A 20,443-nucleotide genomic window follows, 5' to 3' on the forward strand; every position below is an offset into this window, starting at 1 on the left:
GAATAGTTACAGGGGAGAGGAGGGGGATGAATGAGCCAATTGTAAACTGGGGATTATTAGGTGACCGTGATGGTTTGAGGGCCAGATTGGGAATTTAGCCAGGACACCGGGGTTAACACCCCTACTCTTACGATAAGTGCCATGGGATCTTTAATGACCTCAGAGAGTCAGGACACCCGTTTAACGTCCCATCCGAAAGACAGCACCCTACACAGGGCAGTGTCCCCAATCCCTGTCCTGGGGTATTGGGATATTTTTTTTAGACCAGAGGAAAGAGTGCCTCCTACTGGCCCTCCAACACCACTTCCAGCAGCATCTGGTCTCCCATCCAGGACCAACCCTGCTTAGCTTCAGAAGCAAGCCAGCAGTGGTATGCAGGGTGGTATGCTGCTGGCGAATGGAGAAAGTCGGAGAAAGTCGGTTGTATTCTATTTCTGAGATGGTTCTGACTATGTCACTCCGACAAACACTAACGTATGTGTTTATTCTCTCTCTGCCAGCGCCACCTGTCTCCTGAGGAGTTCTACCGGGTGTTTAGGATGACTATGGCTGACTTTGACCGGCTGGCACTGTGGAAGAGAAACGAGCTGAAGAAACAAGTCAGGTTGTTCTGAAAGGACTGGCGTGTATAAGCTCAGTGTAGCAACCTGCTGGGCTTAATGTTAGAGACGCCCAAGTCCTCACTGAGAGCCATAACAACTAGTCTGGATAGTCCGCCACACTGGCCAGAGACACAGCTGAACCCGAACTAGAACCAGCATGGTTCTAGACATAGACATATAATGCATTTTAATTCTCCGGTTCTATGGTTCCATCACATGCTCTGGGTCATGGAAACCCATCCCGTCTGAGTCTATACATCAATAATATCTCTCTGGCGAAAGAGGACTAACATACTACTACTCCTCCCAAGCTATGTCTGTCCGTGGAAACCTACATCTGCAGAGAGGTCTAGACCATGCTAGTTCTGCCCATGCTTTCAGTATTTTCAGTTTTGTTTTATTATTATGAGTTTTAACTATAGTTTATGGCTGTCGTGTCATGAGGTTATAGCATCTTTGAAGCCTCTTCTAGGTTGCAGGTTTGGGAAGCTCTGAAACATGGCCAAGCAGGAAAGAGAACACCAGCAAACTGTCCAAACAGAACGTGCTACCAGATTTGCTTTCTTTACTCGAAATACATTGTTTCATTCACCGCCTTTTTTTGTTTGTTTTTTAACAGTGAGACTAAAACTTTTATTTCTTTATAGAGCGAGGGTTCACCTCGGAGCGAAAGGCTAGATTGATATATTGTGGTAGCCTACAGTTGAATTAAATGAGTGGATTATATTGAATGTTTACTGAAAAGCCAAAGTAATATTATTATGTTAAGAAATGATGATTTTCATTATTTTTGTAAAATGCATAAACAGACTGAATGCATGTTTCCAGAAATGGTTCCCGTGTGAGTATGAGACCAGGCTCTTGCCTTCGCACTGAACGTTCATTGATTTGCTATACTAAATTGATGAAAGGGATCTGAACAATGTAATGTACGTATTGGAGTTCTGGAATATTTAGTACTCTCAATTTCAATTGAACCAAAGGACACGTCATTTACAGTAATGGAATATCATGTTATAAATGGATTAAATGGATATTGGATTGTAATTTAGAGCTGGGATTGTATTTAGGATAACAGCTGACCTGTGAGTGACTTGTCATGGGGAGACATGACCTGATTCTATCTCAACACATAGAGATGGAGAAAATGAATAGAGATAGAAATGAATAACATGGAATCGGAACTGCTTCTAAATAGATATTTAGAAAGTGGATTGAAGGGATTGGTGACCAGAGGTCTGGATAACAGGTGAGGTATGGATCTGAATTAGATTACAACTCAAAGGGGTTGAACGGAATCTTCCCTTAACAATACAATGTGAGGAAGGAAGGAATCGGGGTGAGGGAATTTTGTAGATGTTGGAGTGGAATTGATTTGATGGAATTGTCCTGATTGGTCTTTGTTGACGCCGGTCCCAAATGATAACCAGGGTTGCTGTGCTAAAGCTTACACTATAGTGTACATACAGTAGAACTAAGAATTCTCCTGTTGGTTTTTGAAGAGGTGACTCATAGTTATCCAATAGATTATCCAATATTGTTGGTACATTATATACATGAAAAACTGTCCCTTTTCGTTCTGTCCTGTTTCTTTTCCCGTTGTTTACCTTTTTATTTTTGTCCCTTTTGTTATCCTGTTGTTTCCCCATTTTATTTCTTTCCCTTGTTTTCCTGTTGTTTCCCCCTTCATTTCTGTCCATTTTGTTTTGCTATTGTTTCCACTTTTATTTCTGGCCCTATTGTTTTCTTTCTTAGTATATACATGCAAAACTGTCTCTTTTCTTTTCAATTTGATTTGAATAGTCTGTTATGAGGTTGTGTCAAAGGAAATACTGCTTCTGATTGTTAGTGTATGGAGCACTGCCTTTATCAGACTGTAATATTAGTCATACTGACTAGCAGTCATCTAGTATAACTACTCTTACTGCCATCTTTGTAATGGCTGTTTGTTTTATTGATTTGTTTGTGTGTGTGTGTGTGTGTGTGTGTGTGTGTGTGTGTGTGTGTGTGTGTGTGTGTGTGTGTGTGTGTGTGTGTGTGTGTTTGTCACAAGATATCATAGACATTTACAATACTAACAATACTGTCAATAATGTACAAACAGTACTCATAATTTACAATCTCATCGACATTAACTATAAAAGCTTTGGGCGACTTTTACATTGACGTTTTCGTTTTGTAACTGTACAAAGCAATCTGCTTATTATTTATTTCCCTGTCAGACCTACTGCCCAATAAATGATGTATATATCGTATTTAAATAAATGCAGTTTACATGTGGATAAATGTCTGTGTTGATTGTGCAAAGGTGATGTCATCATGTGTAGTAGCACAGCAGCCAATAGGATTCGCTCTATATTCGCTTAGGTCCCTGTGAGCGCGAGCAGATGAGGTGAACTCGCATTTCTGTGTCACTTTACGACACGCATGGGGGATACATTGTGTAATGCAGCGCAAACTTGTCCAAAATCAATGAATGTCAAAGAAAAACCGGCTTGGAAAGCACACATGGATACCAGTAGCGATAACTGTAAGTAACGGTCCTATTTCTACCATAATGGCATGCAATGAATAGCGATTGGTAACTAGTGAAGGAAAGTTTGGACATATCTCTATCCCTATATCTCTGTTACTGACGTGATAGATTAATCTGATTTATGCTATGTCATATCGCAGTAATGTAAAGTCGGTGCATAGATGCTGTGTGAGTTTAACACGGATTCATTCATCTAGTTTCAGCGGGGTGATGCAATCTAATGCTAACAGTCCCTGTGGGAAGCTGAGCTGGAGTATGTGATGTGGAAGCGCGCTGTGTTGGCTTGCCTCTGCATCTTCTCCGCGCATAGCAATACACTGTATTTTGTGGTGGAGGGAGAAATAAATTATTTATTTCCTAAATGTTCATTTATTTTTATCAGAGGACTATAATATTTTTTTCAATGACTAGAAAATAAAATCAATTGAAGTTTCAAATAGCCTACAAATAGTAATACAACATTATTATCTCCATGTAGATACAAAGGTATTACTTCTTGATCCAAATTTGAATAGAAAAAGGCGAGACTAGTTAGTAGAAAACAGTTGTGGGTTTTTTTCTTCTGTGTTATAATAAATCCTGTCCACCTCTCCCCCTACTCTGCATCATTGTCATGGACCTTGACCTTTATCAGTGTTTCCTAGTCTTTCCCTTCCTCTCACTACCTCCTGTCCTCTGTGCTCTGCTAGTAGAAGGCCAGGCCGCTGGGATCACTATTTATCACTGGAGTGAAAACTTACTCTGCATCCAGGAAGTCAGTCCGTCTTGTGCCCCAACAAACACCAGGAAAGAACACTCATCACCATGCATGCTGTTTGTTTCTAGCCACTGTGTGTGTGTGTGTGTGTGTGTGCGTGTGTTTGAGAGAGTGCATGCGTGCGAGCATGCCTGTGTGTGTGTGTTTACATGCATAGCTGAATGGAAATTATTTTAATTTCTCTCCCTCTTAATTAGTCATTCACAAAATAGGCAGCCATAGCACAAAGACACACATTGCTCAGTGACCTACAGTACATGTTGCATATCTAATGTGTTTTGCAATGGTATGTTCTAGCTACAGTACATTCCCTGTACTGTCTTTGCGCATTTGTGTTTGAGCCTTTAGTCTTGGCCCACATTCTGTTCCCACAGAGTCGTTCCACCTCAAATAGCACAAGAAAGAGGATTTCGACATCCACGTCTCAGATTGTGCTGAAATTGATTAAAACATTATTTTGTTCAAATATCATTTGATCTCTGAGAAATTAAGCTAATTGATTGCACCCAAATTGGCCATTTTAATTTATAGGATTCATATAATATTCAATAAATATAGTACCAAACATCCGATTTGGACCAAACTTCTTCCTATCATTGAATAAGACATGAGGAATCCAATTAAATGAAGAAAAAAAAGCCACCCACAGGCCCCCCACACCCTCGCCAAATCCCACCCCAACAACCAGTATATAGTATCAGTTCTCTATGTCTGACACGTAGTATGGAGCTGTGGCTTGGAGTATTGCTTTTTCATACTATATAATGTATGTGAGTCTCGTGATGTCCTCCATGAAAGCAATTCAGTTTTGTGTGTGTGTGTGTGGTTTATTCCCTTTAAAAAGCTCTGGATTATTTAGACCATTCCTGGTGAAGAAGCAAACCATTAGGCTACAGCAATTCTAATTGTTTCAATGTTATGTTCTCTAATGGTCTTCTATTGTAAAAGACACAAACACACACTGTAGTATTTTCCAATGGTAATATTTTTTTATTTGTTTTGTTTTTTTACCGTTATTTTAAAGTTAAAGTTGGGTTTAATGGTAAATGTCACTAATCACACTACATATAGAGATGTTTTCCCGTATTTTTATTGAAAAATGTATAACTGCCATGGAATGGTTTATAATTGTATTATTTTATAAGGGTTTTCACAATATTTTGGTCACTAGCCCATTTTGCCATCAAAGTTTTGGGGTTGTAGGAAAAGTCTTCATATGAGCATTGAACCATAGGGATAGCCCTCTCAGAGAGATGCAATTGTTCAAGGAGAGTTGGGTGGAAGCATTAGGTTGCGAAGAGAAGTACAAATTTAATTGTTTTCATGGAGGACTGGCTTGATTTGTGAAGATGACCACACAATTCATTTTCATTATCGGTTGTCTACCCAAAATGCAACAAAAAAAAAATAATAAAAAATATTATAAATAATAATAAACACAAGAGACCATTATAAATAATAATAAACACAAGAGACCAGCAAACTTTAAAAAAGCGCAAAGCCTGGTACTTTAACATGGTTTAACAGGAAATAAGGCAAGCAGCTTGAATGACAAATTTCTCTGAAATGGGAACAAAAACCTCACCAGATTCACAGGGAATACAGATGCCATATCTTCATTTGATCATCCTGTTGTTGCAGGAATTTTCCTGCACAGCGGGAAATGCAAACTTGTACCCTATTTGAGGTTCAAAAAGGCTTCTAAAGTTTGTAATTTCTACTGTAAAATGTCAGACTTGATTTGCAAAAAAATGGCCATTCATTATAATCTACATAATAATTCACATTTCTTGTTGATGCAGGATTCTTTTTCTGCTGTAGCAAACTGGCTCAGATTACGATCCTACATCTGTACATTCAAGCCCTGCTCCAGGATGACATGCCTGATGGGACATTTAAAATTTAACTAGAGCCCTAATAAAACAAAGGTTCAAACATATCTGAAATGTAGCCGTACACAACAACCGTTGTTTTATATAACAACACAAGAAAGATATGTGCCCCACTAACACATACTGTACAAGTGTATCCGATATGACCTGAGTGGTGCAGCGGTCTAAGGCATTGCATCGCAGTGCTTGAGGCGTCACTACAGACCCGGGTTCGATCCCTGGCTGTTTCACAGCTGGCTGCGACTGGGAGACCCATGAGGCGGTGCACAATTGGCCCAACGTCATCCGGGTTAGGGGAGGGTTTGGCCGGTCAGGATGTCCTTGTCCCACCGTGATCTAGTTACTCCTGTGGCGGGCCGGGCGCATGTACGCTGCCAGTTTTACAGTGTTCCTAATGTTTGGTATACTGTATTCTAGAAATTATTCATACCTAAATTATTCCACAGTTTGTTGTCTTACAGCCTGAATGCAAAATGTATTAAATATATATTTGTTTAGCCATCTACACACAATACCCCATAATGACAAAGTGAAAACATGTTTAGATTTTTTTTTTGAAATCCAGAAATATCTCATTTACATAATTTTTCACACCCCTGAGTCAATACATGTTAGAATCACCTTTGGCAGTGATTACAGCTGTGAGTCTTCCTGGGTAAGACTCTAAGAGCTTTGCAAACCTGGTGTCACGGCCGTCGAAAGAAGTGGACCAAAGTGCAGCGTTGTGAGCGTACATTTTCCTTTTTATTTCAAATGTCCCCAACAAAACAACGCCACAACCGTGAAGCTTACAGGGCTATAGCGCCACTAACAAAGATAACTACCCACACTGAAGGAGGGGGAAAAGGGCTACCTAAGTATGATTCCCAATCAGAGACAACGATAGACAGCTGTCCCTGATTGAGAACCATACCCGGCCAAAACATAGAAATAAAGAAACATAGAAAACAAAACATAGAATGCCCACCCAAATCACACCCTGACCAAACCAAAGTAGAGACATAAAAAGGCTCTCTCAGGTCAGGGAGTGACACCTGGATTGTACAATATTTGGCCATTATTCTTTTTTAAATTATTGAAGCTCTGTCAAGTTGGTTGCTGGTCATTGCTAGACAGCCATTTTCAAGTCTTGCCATAGATTTTCAAGTAAATTTAAGTCAAAACTGTAACTAGGACACTAGGAACATTCAACGTCATCTTGGTAACCAACTCCAGTGTATACTTGGCCTTGTGTTGTATGTTTTTGTCTTGCTGAAAGGTGAATTTGTCTCCCAGTGTCTGTTGGAAAGCAGACTGAACCAGGTTTTCCTCTAGGATTTGGCCTGTGCTTAGCTCTGTTCTGTTTATTTGTATTTATTTGTATAAAAAACTCCCTAGTCCTTTCCGATGACAACCATAACGTGATGCAGCCACCACCATGCTTGAAAATATGAAGAGCGGTACTCAGTGTTGTGTTGGATTTTCCCCAAACATAATGCTTTGTATTCAGGACATAAAGTTAATTTATTTTCCTTTTTTTTTTTTGCAGTTTTACTTTAGTGCCTTATTGCAAGCAGGATGCACGTTTTCAAATATTTTATTCTGTACAGGCTTCCTTCTTTTCACTGTCATTTGGGTTAGTATTGTGATGTAACTACAATGTTGTTGATCCATCCTCACTTTTCTCTTATCACAGCCATTAAAACTCTGACTGTTTTAAAGTCACCATTGGCCTCATGGTGAAATCCCTGAGCGGTTTCCTTCCTTACCGGCAACTGAGTTAGGAAGGACGCCTTTATCTTTGTAGTGACTGGTTGTATTGATACACCATCCAAAGTGTAATTATTAACTTCACCGTGCTCAAAGGGATTTTCAATATCTGCAATTAGGTGCCCTTCTTTGTGAGGCATTGGAAAACATCCCTGGTCTTTGTGGTTGAATCTGTGTTGGAAATTCACTGCGCGACTGAGGGATCTTACAGATAATTGAATGTGTGGGGTACAGAGATGAGGTAGTCATTCACAAATCATGTTAAACACTATTGTTGCACACAGAGTGAGTCCATGCAACATTATGTTACTTGTTAAGCACATGTTTACTCCTGAACTAATATAGCCTTTTTTTTAAATTAATTTGTATACATTTCTAAAAACATAATTCCACTTTGACATTATCTCAATTGAACCCATTTAAAATTCAGGCTGTAACACAACAAAATGTGGAAAAAGTCAAGGGGTGTGGATACCTTTTGAAGGTACTGTCACTACTGCTTTACTCACCTTTTCTATTCATATACTGTCCATACTGTCTATACACACCATGCTATATAACTACTGCTATACTCACCTTTTCTATTCATATACTGTCCATACTGTCTATACACACCATGCTATATAACTACTGCTGTACTCACCTTTTCTATTCATATACTGTCCATACTGTCTATACACACCATGCTATATAACTACTGCTGTACTCACCATTTCTATTCATATACTGTCCATACTGTCTATACACACCATGCTATATAACTACTGCTGTACTCACCTTTTCTATTCATATACTGTCCATACTGTCTATACACACCATGCTATATAACTACTGCTGTACTCACCTTTTCTATTCATATACTGTCCATACTGTCTATACACACCATGCTATATAACTACTGCTGTACTCACCTTTTCTATTCATATACTGTCCATACTGTCTATACACACCATGCTATATAACTACTGCTGTACTCACCTTTTCTATTCATATACTGTCCATACTGTCTATACACACCATGCTATATAACTACTGCTGTACTCACCTTTTCTATTCATATACTGTCCATACTGTCTATACACACCATGCTATATAACTACTGCTGTACTCACCATTTCTATTCATATACTGTCCATACTGTCTATACACACCATGCTATATAACTACTGGTGTACTCACCTTTTCTATTCATATACTGTCCATACTGTCTATACACACCATGCTATATAACTACTGCTGTACTCACCTTTTCTATTCATATACTGTCCATACTGTCTACACACCATGCTATATAACTACTGGTGTACTCACCTTTTCTATTCATATACTGTCCATACTGTCTATACACACCATGCTATATAACTACTGCTGTACTCACCTTTTCTATTCATATACTGTCCATACTGTCTATACACACCATGCTATATAACTACTGGTGTACTCACCTTTTCTATTCATATACTGTCCATACTGTCTATACACACCATGCTATATAACTACTGCTGTACTCACCTTTTCTATTCATATACTGTCCATACTGTCCATACACACCACCTAAATACATAGATATTTATATTCCTGACTCTGACATTGCTCGTTCTGATATTTCTTAATTCCTTTCTTTGAATGTTTTGAGATGTGTGTATTGTTAGTTGTTACCACACTGTTGGAGCTAGAAACATAAGCATTTCGCTGCACCTGTGATAACATCTGTAGAATATGTGTACGTGACCAATGATATTGTTTTTGATTTGATTTGAACCTGCTCTGAGCTCAATGTTCCTCTTTGGAAGACCTTTTGAGAGGTCCAGTCATTAACATAGGGAAACATTAATAACAAAACAATCAAATAAAAGGTTCCTGGAGTATCTGGTAGGGGTCCTTAAAATTGAAACTGTGGGGGAACCCTATAAGTTCTTCGAAGAACCCTTTTAATGGATCCTCTAAGATCTTTTTGAAGAACCTTTTGGGGCTAATTTTTTTCTTAACTACCCCCCTATTATTATTATCATTATTATTCATTATTAGTATTATCATTACTATTAATAATAATAGTAATAATAATAATAATAATATGCATGACAATAACAACAATAAACACAACATTTTAGTTGTCATTGTTTCTTGTGATATTAGTGGCAAAGCTGAATAATAAAAATTCAAATATGAGGTAAACTCCCAGCAGAGCCACAAGTCCAATGGGTATATCCTCTGGTATGTTGATGTTAATGTGTTGATGTTCTCCGTATCCATAGCCAGAATGATTTTGCAGTGCGTGGTGATCTAAAAGGTTTCCTGTTATATTCATCAGAGGTGTAGGGAGGGTGTGTGATTAACAAAACATGCACAGAATTCATACCTTGGTTTTTGTGGTGAATGTGAATGAAAAAAACTGTTTTGATAATGGTTTTCAGACACATACCTTGTCCACAATGTAGAAAGAAGCCTATGGGATATTCATTGAAGAGGTAAGGGAGGAGGATGGTAAATGTGATCTGCATAATATACCAACACCAATTGACATACCTTTGTATGCCTCCTCGTCTGTATACCTGCAGACACAAAAGTGAGCAGTTCAGTCATCTCCACCCAATACAGCTAGCCTTCAACATATTCTTATAGCCCACATAATCCTACCTCTATGATGACTGATATCCATAGAATTGTGTCCGTTTTGTGTTTTTAGAAAGATTTCCACATGTGAAAAGATAGATGGTAACTTCATAGAACAATATCAATTTAGATCACACAAGGGACAAACGGTACCTTAAATTCAGATCTTTACATTTTTCAGTTAAGTGCCTGCACCTGCTGTCCTTTCAAATCCAAATGTATCGGTTAGGTCTTTTTTAGAGTGCACCATAAGTCCCATTAGAATAAATATGTGATTCATGTTCTCCTTGTCCAAATAATAGAAGCTTAACTCAAAGGTCTCCACCTATGCACTGAGCGCTGAGAGAAGTTCACACTCACTTGGGACACATCAATACACATGTATGTAAAAACACATCAAAGTTGGAGTGGACTCGAATTCAACTTGAATGTAAAAGTGGACAAGGGATGTCTCACAGGATGAGGGCTTTGGATAAACATTATAGTGCTTGTTGATTTAGGAATGTATACAGAGTGTGATCTACTGCAGAATGTTACCGTGTAGAATTCTGTGGGGCATGAAAAGGTATTTCCTTCTGAATCTTACCGTGACAGTCTGTGTAACTGGGGCCCTGATTTTTTTTGTTCTTCTTCTCCTGAACACGTTACCCGACTTGGAAAAACTGGGTCCTTACTTATATAATATTCACCAAAAGCCACTGCACATGGTAGGCCAATTCTGATAGAGTTGTACATATTTTGAGGTACAGTATTTTGGTGGCTATCGTCGAGGAGTCATCGAGTGGGTCTGGGATTAAGACCCCTCTCACAGCTGTGCACATGGCACACTCCTATAAATACCCTGGGCCACAGAGACAAAGCCCCCAGTCTTCTGCTGCTCATAAGGCCTGACAGCCTAACACTGTCTGTCTCACACACTGGAATGCCTGCTGAGACCAGCCTGACCAACAGCTCTCTCTCACATAGAGGCAGGGTGAAATCATATGCTATTATGGAGATATGAATAGAGATGTAAGAGCCAAAGTGGTCTTCGTCCGAGAGTGGCCCGCCACATTTTGGCTCATGCCCCCAATGCATGAAGGGGCACTCTGTATCTGTTGACCCAAAGGTCAAGGCCCCTAGCAGGGGAGGCTGAGATACTCTGACTGGGCTGTTTTTTTTTATCATGGTCATAGATGGGAGTTTGCTGAACTGAGACCTAATTTTCATGACCTGTCCCTCCTCTGACCTCTGAGAGTGTCACGGATAGCCAAGCAGGTCGTAGAATAATGATAAGAGACATAGAGAGAGCTGTTCAAGCACGCACATCCCTAAGAGGCTTGGAGACATTTTATGAATGATTTGAATTCCCTCCTCAAATCTCACAAAGCGCCCTAGTAAGCCCATTACACAACCATCCTCACTGTTCACTTCTCAAGTATGTTGGTTATACTGTAATGTGTGTGTGCAGCATATTCTAGACTTCACAATATTCCTCCATCTCAGTGGAGCTGTTGGGGGTGTTGTTCTGCAAATGCACAAATATAACTCCCGTGACTGCATGATTGTAGGTCTCATGACTGGGTCTTTAGCTGAGGAGTCTATCCACTCACAAACACACACACACACACACACACACACACACACACACACACACACACACACACACACACACACACACACACACACACACACACACACACACACACACACACACACACACACACACACACACACACACACACACACACACACTCTTGTATCTCTTCCATTCTTCTGCAGTATGGTCTAAAAAAAGGGTTTTGTGAAGAATGGGGGGGGTCCTCTGCAGAGCATTGTCACAAACTTCCTGTTGATTTGCACTAAACTGTTTTGTGTTGAAATAATGGAGAGCAGCATCCTGAGTCTAAATAGAGACATTCAAAAAAACAACTGAGACTGTAAAAAAATTGTTGATGCTATGGTATGTTATTCTTGCGATGTGGTGGTGGCGTCTTGACAATGAGGATGCGGCCAAAGTAAACATTTTTTTTGTAGACTTCCTGAAGCCTCAAAGTCAGTCACACTGACCAGTTGTTGTGATGGAGCATAGACCACCTCTGGGAGATGGATGTTCTCAGGAAATATCTCTTATCTCCTGAACGTGTCTTATAATGCTTCACTTCACTTCTGTTCTCATTACCTTTTAATCTTCTGAGAACTGCCCTGGTGTCATTACTATGTAATGACACATGTTGCCAATGTCATCCTACAATGCTGTCCTGTTCTTCCCCTCCCTCTGAGTGCTGTGGCCTGTTGTCTGTCTGAGTTCTGTGATTGACCCAATCCAACTTGTTGTTGTTGTCAACATTGAATTACATCCTCCCTCCCACCAAGGCCATGTGGCCTCCATGTGACCGGGCTTTGGTTGCACAAAGGCCCTTTCTGTGGATCCCTCCGCAGTCCTCACTGAGTGTGATGAACAGCAAGCCTCTTTCCCGCAACAGCTGATGTGCATCTTCAGAGGGAGTCTGTCCTGTCCTTGGTTGTGTACTGTAGGGAGGACAGGGCAGGTCAAACCAGAACACATAGCTCTCTTTCCTCTCAGCTCTCTCACATAGCTCGCTCTTCTCCTAGACTGGAGACCATCGTTGTGTGCAGATATATCTCCCTAAGCTTTGGTCTGGAGAGCACATTACTGGACAGCGAGATAGGAGACATACAGCAATGTGATATAATTAAGACTTACAGACAGAGATAGAATCCGCTGATCTTATGTGCGATGCAAAGGTAAAAGAAGGTGATGGGATGAAGGCGATGATGAAGTGCATTTTGGATGTAGCAGGGACGAGCGTATAGGAATAGGAAGCTAAAGGGTTGATAGAAGCTGCTTCATCAGCCTAGACGGGAAATCTCAGCTGCAGGACATAAGGTGCTGATCGTGGACAATAGAAAAAGGAGAGCCGAACAGGCCCCCATTAACATCGACGGGACTGAAGTGGAGCGGGTTGAGAGTTTCAAGTTCCTTGGTGTCCACATCACCAACAATCTATCATGGTCCAAACACACCAGGACAGTTGTGAAGAGGGCATGACAACACATTTCCCCCCTCGGGAGACTGAAAAGATTTGGCATGGGTCCCCAGATCCTCAAAAAGTTCTACAGCTGTACCATCGAGAGCATTGCATCACCGCCTGGAATGGCAACTGCTCGGCATCTGACAGTAAGGCACTACATAGGGTAGTGCCTACGACCCAGTACATCACTGGGGCCAAGCTTCCTGACATCCAGGACCGATATACTAGGCCGTGTCAGAGGAAGGCCCAAAAAATTGTCAGAGACTCCAGCCACCCTAGTCATAGACTGTTCTCTCTGCTCCCGAACAGCAAGCGGTACCGGAGCGCCAAGTCTAAGACCAAAAGGCTCCTTAACAGCTTCTACCCCCAAGCCATAAAACTGCTGAACAATTAATCCACCCGGACTATTTACATTGACCCCCCCCCCCCCCCCCCCCCCCACCCACACCCACACCCCACCCCCTTTGTTTTTACACTGCTGCTACTCAATGTTTATTATCTATGCATAGTCACTTTACAAATTACCTCGACTAACCTGTACCCCCGCACATTGACTCGGTACCGGTACCACCTGTATATAGCCTCGTTATTGTTATGGAAATTTATTGTGTGACTTTTTGATTGATTAGATTTATTTAGTAAATATTTTATTGACTCTATTTCTTGAACTGCATTGTTGTTTGATTTACTATCCATGTACCCATAATGCGGATGGATGCCTCTGGACCGCACACAGCTGCCTCCCAACGCCTCTGCACATATCAGCTACAGTGTGTGTGTGTGTATGTTTGTGTTGTTTTTTTTGTTCTAGTTTCTAACATTGCCTTGTCGCCCTTTCTTTTTTTATGTGAGCGGTAAAATCAGACAGGCTATAATCTTCCAAAAGTATATATATATACACAAAAGTTTGTGGACACCTTTTCAAATGAGTGCATTTGGCTATTTCAGCCACTCCCATTGCTGCCAGGTGTATAAAATTGAGCACACAAATATGCCATCTCCATAGACAAACATTGGCAGTAGAATTTTCTTACTGAAGGCTCAGTGACTTTCAACGTGGCACCGTCATAGGTTGCCACCTTTCCAACGAGTCTATTCTTAAAGTTTCTGCCCTGCTAGAGCTGCCCCGGGCAACTGTAAGTGCTGTTGTCACACCCTGATCTGTTTCACCTGTCTTTGTGATTTTCTCCACCCCACTCCAGGTGTTGCCAATCTTCCCCATTATTCCCTGTGTATTTATACCGGTGTTCTCTGTTTGTCTGTTGCCAGTTTGTTTTGTTTGTCAAGTCAACCAGCGTTTTTTGTATCAGCTCCTGCTTTTCCCCAGTCTCTCTTTTCTCGTCCTCCTGGTTTTGACCCTTGCCTGCCCTGACCCTGAGCCTGCCTGCCATCCTGTACCTCTGCCCCTGTTATAAACATTGTTACTTCGACACAGTCTACATCTGGGTTTTACCTTTATCCTGATAGTTATTGTGGAAACGTCTAGGAGCAACAATGGCTTAGCCACGAAGTGATAGGCCACAACAGCTCACAGAACGGGACCGCCGAGTGCTGAAGCTTGTAGCGTGTAAAAACCGTCTGTCCTCGGGTGCAACATTCACTACCAAACTGCCTCTGTTCATCGGGATCTTAATGAAATGGGTTTCAAAGGCTGAGCAGCCCAACAGAAGCTTAAGAGCACCATGCGCAATGCCAAGCATTGTCTGGAGTGGTGTGAAGCTCGCCACCATTGGACTCTGGAGAAGTGTGAATGTGTTCTCTGGAATGATGAATCGTGCTTCATCATCTGGCAGTCCGATGGATGAATTTGGGTTTGGCAGATGCCAGGAGAACGCTACCTGCCCGAATGCATAGTGCAAACTGTAAAGTTTGGTGGAAGAGGAATAATTGTCTGGGGCTATTTTTCATGGTTTGGTCTAGGCCCCTTAGTTCCAGTGAAGGGAAATCTTAACACTACAGCATACAATGACATTATAGACGATTCTGTGCTTTCAACTTTTTGGCAACAGTTTGGGGAAGGCCCCTGTTTCAGCATGACAATGCCCCGTGCACAAAGTGAGGTCCATACAGAGATGGTTTGTCGAAATCGGTGTGGAAGAACTTGACTGGCCTGCACAGAGCCCTGACCTCAACTCCAACGAATACCTTTGGGATCAATTGGAACGCCGACTGCGAGCCAGGCTTAATCGCCCACTATCAGTGCCTGACCTCATTACTGCTCTTGTGGCTGAATGGGAGCAAGTCCCCTCCTAGAAAAGTGGAGGCTGTTATAGCAGCAAAGGGGGGACCAACTCCATATTAATGCCCATGATTTTGGAATGAGATGTTCAGGGAGCAGGTGTCCACATATCTTTGGTCATGTAGTATATATACAGTGGGGCAAAAAAGTATTTAGTCAGCCACCAATTGTGCAAGTTCTCCCACTTAAAAAGATGAGAGAGGCCTGTAATTTTCATCATAGGTACACTATGTTGCCCGGGCGGTGTGTTTGCTTGTTTGGAGGTGACCAAATACTTATTTTACACCATAATTTGCAAATAAATTCATTAAAAATCCTACAATGTGATTTTCTGGATTTTTTTTCTCATTTTGTCTGTCATAGTTGAAGTGTACCTATGCTGACAATTACAGGCCTCTCTCGTCTTGGGAGAACTTGCACAATTGGTGGCTGACTAAATACTTTTTTTGCCCCACTGTATAAACTACCTTTCAAAAGTTTGGGGTCACTTAGAAATGTCCTTGTTTTAAAAAAGAAATCAGATTTTTGTCTATTTAAAATAACATCTAATTCATCAGAAATACAGTGTAGACATTGTTAATGTTGTAAATGACTATTGTAGCTGGAAACGGCAGATTTTTTATGGAATATCTACATAGGCGTACAGAGGCCCATTATCAGAAACCATTACTCCTGTGTTCCAATGGCACGTTGTGTTAGCTAATCCATGTCTATCATTTTAAAAGGCTAAGTGATCATTAGAAAACCCTTTTGCATTTATGTTAGCACAGCTGAAAATAAATAAAACGGGCTTTCTTTAGACTAGTTGAGTATCTGGAGCATCAACATTTGTGGGTTCAATTACAGGCTCAAAATGTCCAGAAACAAATAACTTTCTTCTGAAACTTGTCAGTCTGTTCTTGTTCTGAGAAAGGAAGGCTATTCCATGCAAGAAATTGCCAAGAAACTGAAGATCTCGTACAACGGTGTGTACTCCCTTCACAGAACAGCACAAACTGTCTTGAACCAGAACAGAAAGAGGAGTGGAGGCCCCGGTGCACAACTTAGCAAGAGGACAAATACATTAGAGTGTCGAGTTTGAGAAACAGATGCCTCACAAGTCCTCAACTGACATCTTCATTAAATAGTACCCGCAAAACACCAGTCTCAACGTCAACCGTGAAGAGGCGACTCCGGGATGCTGGCCATCTAGGCATCTTCCCCCTGCCCTGTACTATAATGATGGGGTTGTAACATAATGAAGAGTGGGTAATGACCAAATGTTTGGTCTTGACAAGTAAGGGTGGGTAATGAAGAAAAATATAATTAAAATGAAACAAAAAGGAGATATGACTGATATGCATTTTTCTACGGCTGGCCATGCTTTCCACCTGGCTTCCCCTACCCCAGTCAACAGCCCTGCACTCCCCACAGCAAGTCGCCCATGCCTCCCCGATTTCTCCTTCACCCAAATCCAGAGAGCTGATGTTCTGAAAGAGCTGCAAAATCTGTACCCCTACAAATCTGCCAGGCTAGACAATCTGGATCCTCTCTCTCTAAAATGATCTGCCGAAATTGTTGCAACCCCTATCACTAGCCTGTTCAAGCACTCTTTCGTATCGTCTGAGATTCCCAAAGATTGGAAAGCTGCAGTGGTCATCCCCCTTTTCAAAGGGGAGACACTCTAGACCCAAACTGCTACAGAGCTATATCTATCTTACCCTGCCTTTCTAAGGTCTTCGAAAGCCAAGTTTACAAACAGATTACCGACCATTTCGAATCTCACCGTATCTTCTCCGCTATGCAATCTGGTTTCAGAGCTGGTCATGGGTGCACCTCAGCCACGCTCAAGGTCCTATATGATATCATAACCGCCATCGATAAGAGACATTACTGTGCAGCCGTATTCATCGACCTGGCCTAGGCTTTCGACTCTGTCTATCACCACATTCTTATTGGCAGACTCAACAGCCTTGGTTTCTCAAATGATTGCCTCGCCTGGTTTACCAACTGCTTCTCTAATATAGTTCAGTGTGTCAAATCGGAGGGCCTGTTGTCCGGACCTCTGGTAGTCTCTATGGGGGTGCCACAGGGTTTAATTCTCGGGCCGACACTCTTCTCTGGATACATCAATGATTTTGCTATTGCTGCTGGGGATTCTCTGATCCACCTCTACGCAGACGACACCATTCTGTATACTTCTGGCCCTTTGTTGGACACTGTGTTAACTAACCTCCAGACGAGCTTCAATGCCATACAATTCTCCTTCCGTGGCATCCAACTGCTCTTAAATGCAAGTAAAACTAAATGCATGCTCTTCAACCGATCACTTCCCACACCTTCCCACCTGTCCAGCATCAAATCAAATCACATTTATTTATATAACCCTTCGTACATCAGCTGATATCTCAAAGTGCTGTACAGAAACCCAGCCTAAAACCCCAAACAGCAAGCAATGCAGGTGTAGAAGCACGGTGGCTAGGAAAAACTCCTTAGAAAGGCAAAAACCCAGGAAGAAACCTAGAGAGGAACCAGGCTATGAGGGGTGGCCAGTCCTCTTCTGGCTGTGCCAGGTGGAGATTATAACAGAACATGGTCAAGATGTTCAAATGTTCATAAATGACCAGCATGGTCAAATAATAATAATCACAGTAGTTGTCGAGGACTGATTTGGCAGGCGAAAACCTCTCTGGACGGCTCTAACTTAGAATATGTGGATAACTACAAATACCTAGGTGTCTGGTTAGACTGTAAACTGTCCTTCCAGACTCACATTATGCATCTCCAATCCAAAATGAAATCTAGAATCGGCTTCCTATTTCGCAACAAATCCTTCACTCATGCTGCCAAAAATACCCTCATAAAACTGACCATCCTACCGATCCTCGACTTCGGCGATGTCATTTATAAAATAGCCTCCAACACTCTACTCAATAAATTGGATGCGGTCCATCACAGTGCCATCCGTTTTGTCAGCAAAGCCCCATATACTACCCACCACTGCGACCTGTATGCTCTCGTCGGCTGGCCCTCGCTTCACTCTCGCCGCCAAACCCACTGGATCCAGGTTATCTACAAGTCTCTGCTAGGTCAAGCCCCGCCTTATCTCAGCTCACTGGTCACCATAGCAGCACCCACCCGTAGCATGCGTTCCAGCAGGTAAATCTCACTGGTCACCCCCAAAGCCAATTTATCCTTTGGTCGCCTTTCCTTCCAGTTCTCTGCTGCCAATGACTGGAACAAACTGCATAAATCACTGAAGCTGGAGACTCATATCTCCCTCACTAGCTTTAAGCACCAGCTGTCAGAGCAGCTCACAGATCACTGCACCTGTACATAGCCCATCTGTAAACAGCCCATCCAACTACCTCATCCCCATACTGTATTTATTTATTTATCTTGCTCCTTTGCACCCCATTATCTCTACTTGCACATTCATCTTCTGCACGTCTACACATCAGTGTTTAATTTCTATATTGCAATTACTTTGCCACCATGGCCAATTTATTGGCTTAACTCCCTTACACTACCTCATTTGCACTCTCTGTATATAGACTTTTTGTTTTCCTTTTTTTTCTATTGTAATATTGATTGTATGTTTGTTTATTCCATGTGTAACTCTGTGTTTGTATGTGTTTGTGTCGAACTGCTACGCTTTATCTTGGCCAGGTCGCAGTTGCAAATGAGAACTTGTTCTCAACTAGCCTACCTGGTTAAATAAAGGTGAAATATATATATATATATATATATATATATATATATATATATATATATATATATATTTTTTAATGCAAGCCTAATGCCTAACCAGTTAAAAATAGGATAGCTGTAGGATCCATATTTTGTCGATTGCTCATTAATTGGCATGGTGTCATCACTGTGTAGATGTCCTGGACCTTAGGCAATATAATTGTAACAAGTTCAATGCTCAGCGATAATAGTAATATTGTTCCTTGTACTTGAGGGGGGTCCTTCTCACTGCCTTATGGTGAGGGCAACACCATAGCCATAGGCTAGGACTGAGATGCTGCTTCATCCACCACTTGACAAAACTCATCTTGACCTTCCAGAACACAACACACATTTTCCCACAGCCAAGGATTCTCAAGACTTCTTCGATAAGCACATCAAGCCCAACACACAAGGGGACAAGCCGACAGATGGAACCTTATGACTGGCTCATTATGCAGGTATGCTATCCACAATATTGGACAGCATACCTGCATCTCAGTCTTAGCATGCGTAGCCGGGATCTTACCTCGTTGTAGGTCTCCCTCTGTTTAGCAAATTGGCACATAGGTCTGGGTAGATGCTGATCCTCTTCCCTGCATAGGTCAGACCCCCGCATTCCGCAGCAAGGTAAACAATTCGCCGCTTGACTTCAAACGTGTGGATCCGCACAATCATACATCCGAGATCTGCTGCGGAGTTGACCTGTGCAATGCCCAGTGTTATTCAGCAGCATAGGACCCAGCTTCTCCTGCCCGAACACTTCATAGAAAAGATTGCTCGTGAAGGAAGTGACTAGCACTAATTTCCGGGAATGATTTTCGATTGATTCCGTTTTCTCTTTGAGGAGTTTGTGTTATTCCTTCCAACTTGGCTTGTGCTGTTTCCAGGTCATGGAGCCGCACCTCTGTCACATTGGCGATCTTCTCCAGGCTTTCCACTTTGGTTGAATAGGTATCCCCTTTAGCAGTGAGCACTGCCAATGATTCATTCACCGGTTTTATTTGTAAATGGAGGGCAGAGGTAAACGCCTCACGAACAATCTCAAGTGTAGTAGAGGCCAGCTCTTTCTGTTGTCTGGTGTTGAGAGCCGCCGTGTTTCCACAGTTGAATTGTGGCCGGACAAATTCTAGCTGCTGGAGCCTAATAAACCTACTAGTTATTTATTGTCACACAATGAATGTCCCACGCCCTGACACGATGTTAAGTATTGACAAGTTTTAAGAAATGCGTTTGTTAATTCATAGCAATTTGCAGAAGAAAGCCACAAAAAAAAGCCACGCGTTTCAATGTATGCCGCCAGAACCACAAC

The 20,443-nt window shown here is 41.6% G+C and overlaps 2 protein-coding genes across 10 annotated transcripts in view; both read left to right on the forward strand.

Moving 5' to 3' along the window:
- The window catches only part of LOC110537795 (actin-binding LIM protein 3), a 144,512-nt gene extending 141,630 nt beyond the window's left edge, over positions 1 to 2,882 (forward strand). For all 8 annotated transcript variants that reach the window (XM_036937825.1, XM_036937827.1, XM_036937828.1 and 5 more), the window contains one exon: positions 501 to 2,882. In XM_036937825.1, coding sequence (XP_036793720.1) covers positions 501 to 614 — 114 coding nt within the window. In that variant the 3' untranslated portion in view covers positions 615 to 2,882. The remainder of the gene's footprint in view (positions 1 to 500) is intronic.
- A 97-nt stretch (positions 2,883 to 2,979) lies between these two features.
- The window catches only part of LOC110537794 (actin filament-associated protein 1-like 1), a 38,130-nt gene continuing 20,666 nt past the window's right edge, over positions 2,980 to 20,443 (forward strand). The window contains exon 1 of one of the 2 annotated variants that reach the window (XM_021624183.2): positions 2,980 to 3,132. In XM_021624183.2, the coding sequence (XP_021479858.2) occupies positions 3,030 to 3,132 (103 nt within the window). In that variant the 5' untranslated portion in view covers positions 2,980 to 3,029. The remainder of the gene's footprint in view (positions 3,133 to 20,443) is intronic. The other variant, XM_021624182.2, reaches the window with a different exon arrangement.

Source organism: Oncorhynchus mykiss, chromosome 12 (genome assembly GCF_013265735.2).
Source record: "Oncorhynchus mykiss isolate Arlee chromosome 12, USDA_OmykA_1.1, whole genome shotgun sequence".
Classification (NCBI taxonomy): Eukaryota; Metazoa; Chordata; class Actinopteri; order Salmoniformes; family Salmonidae; genus Oncorhynchus; species Oncorhynchus mykiss.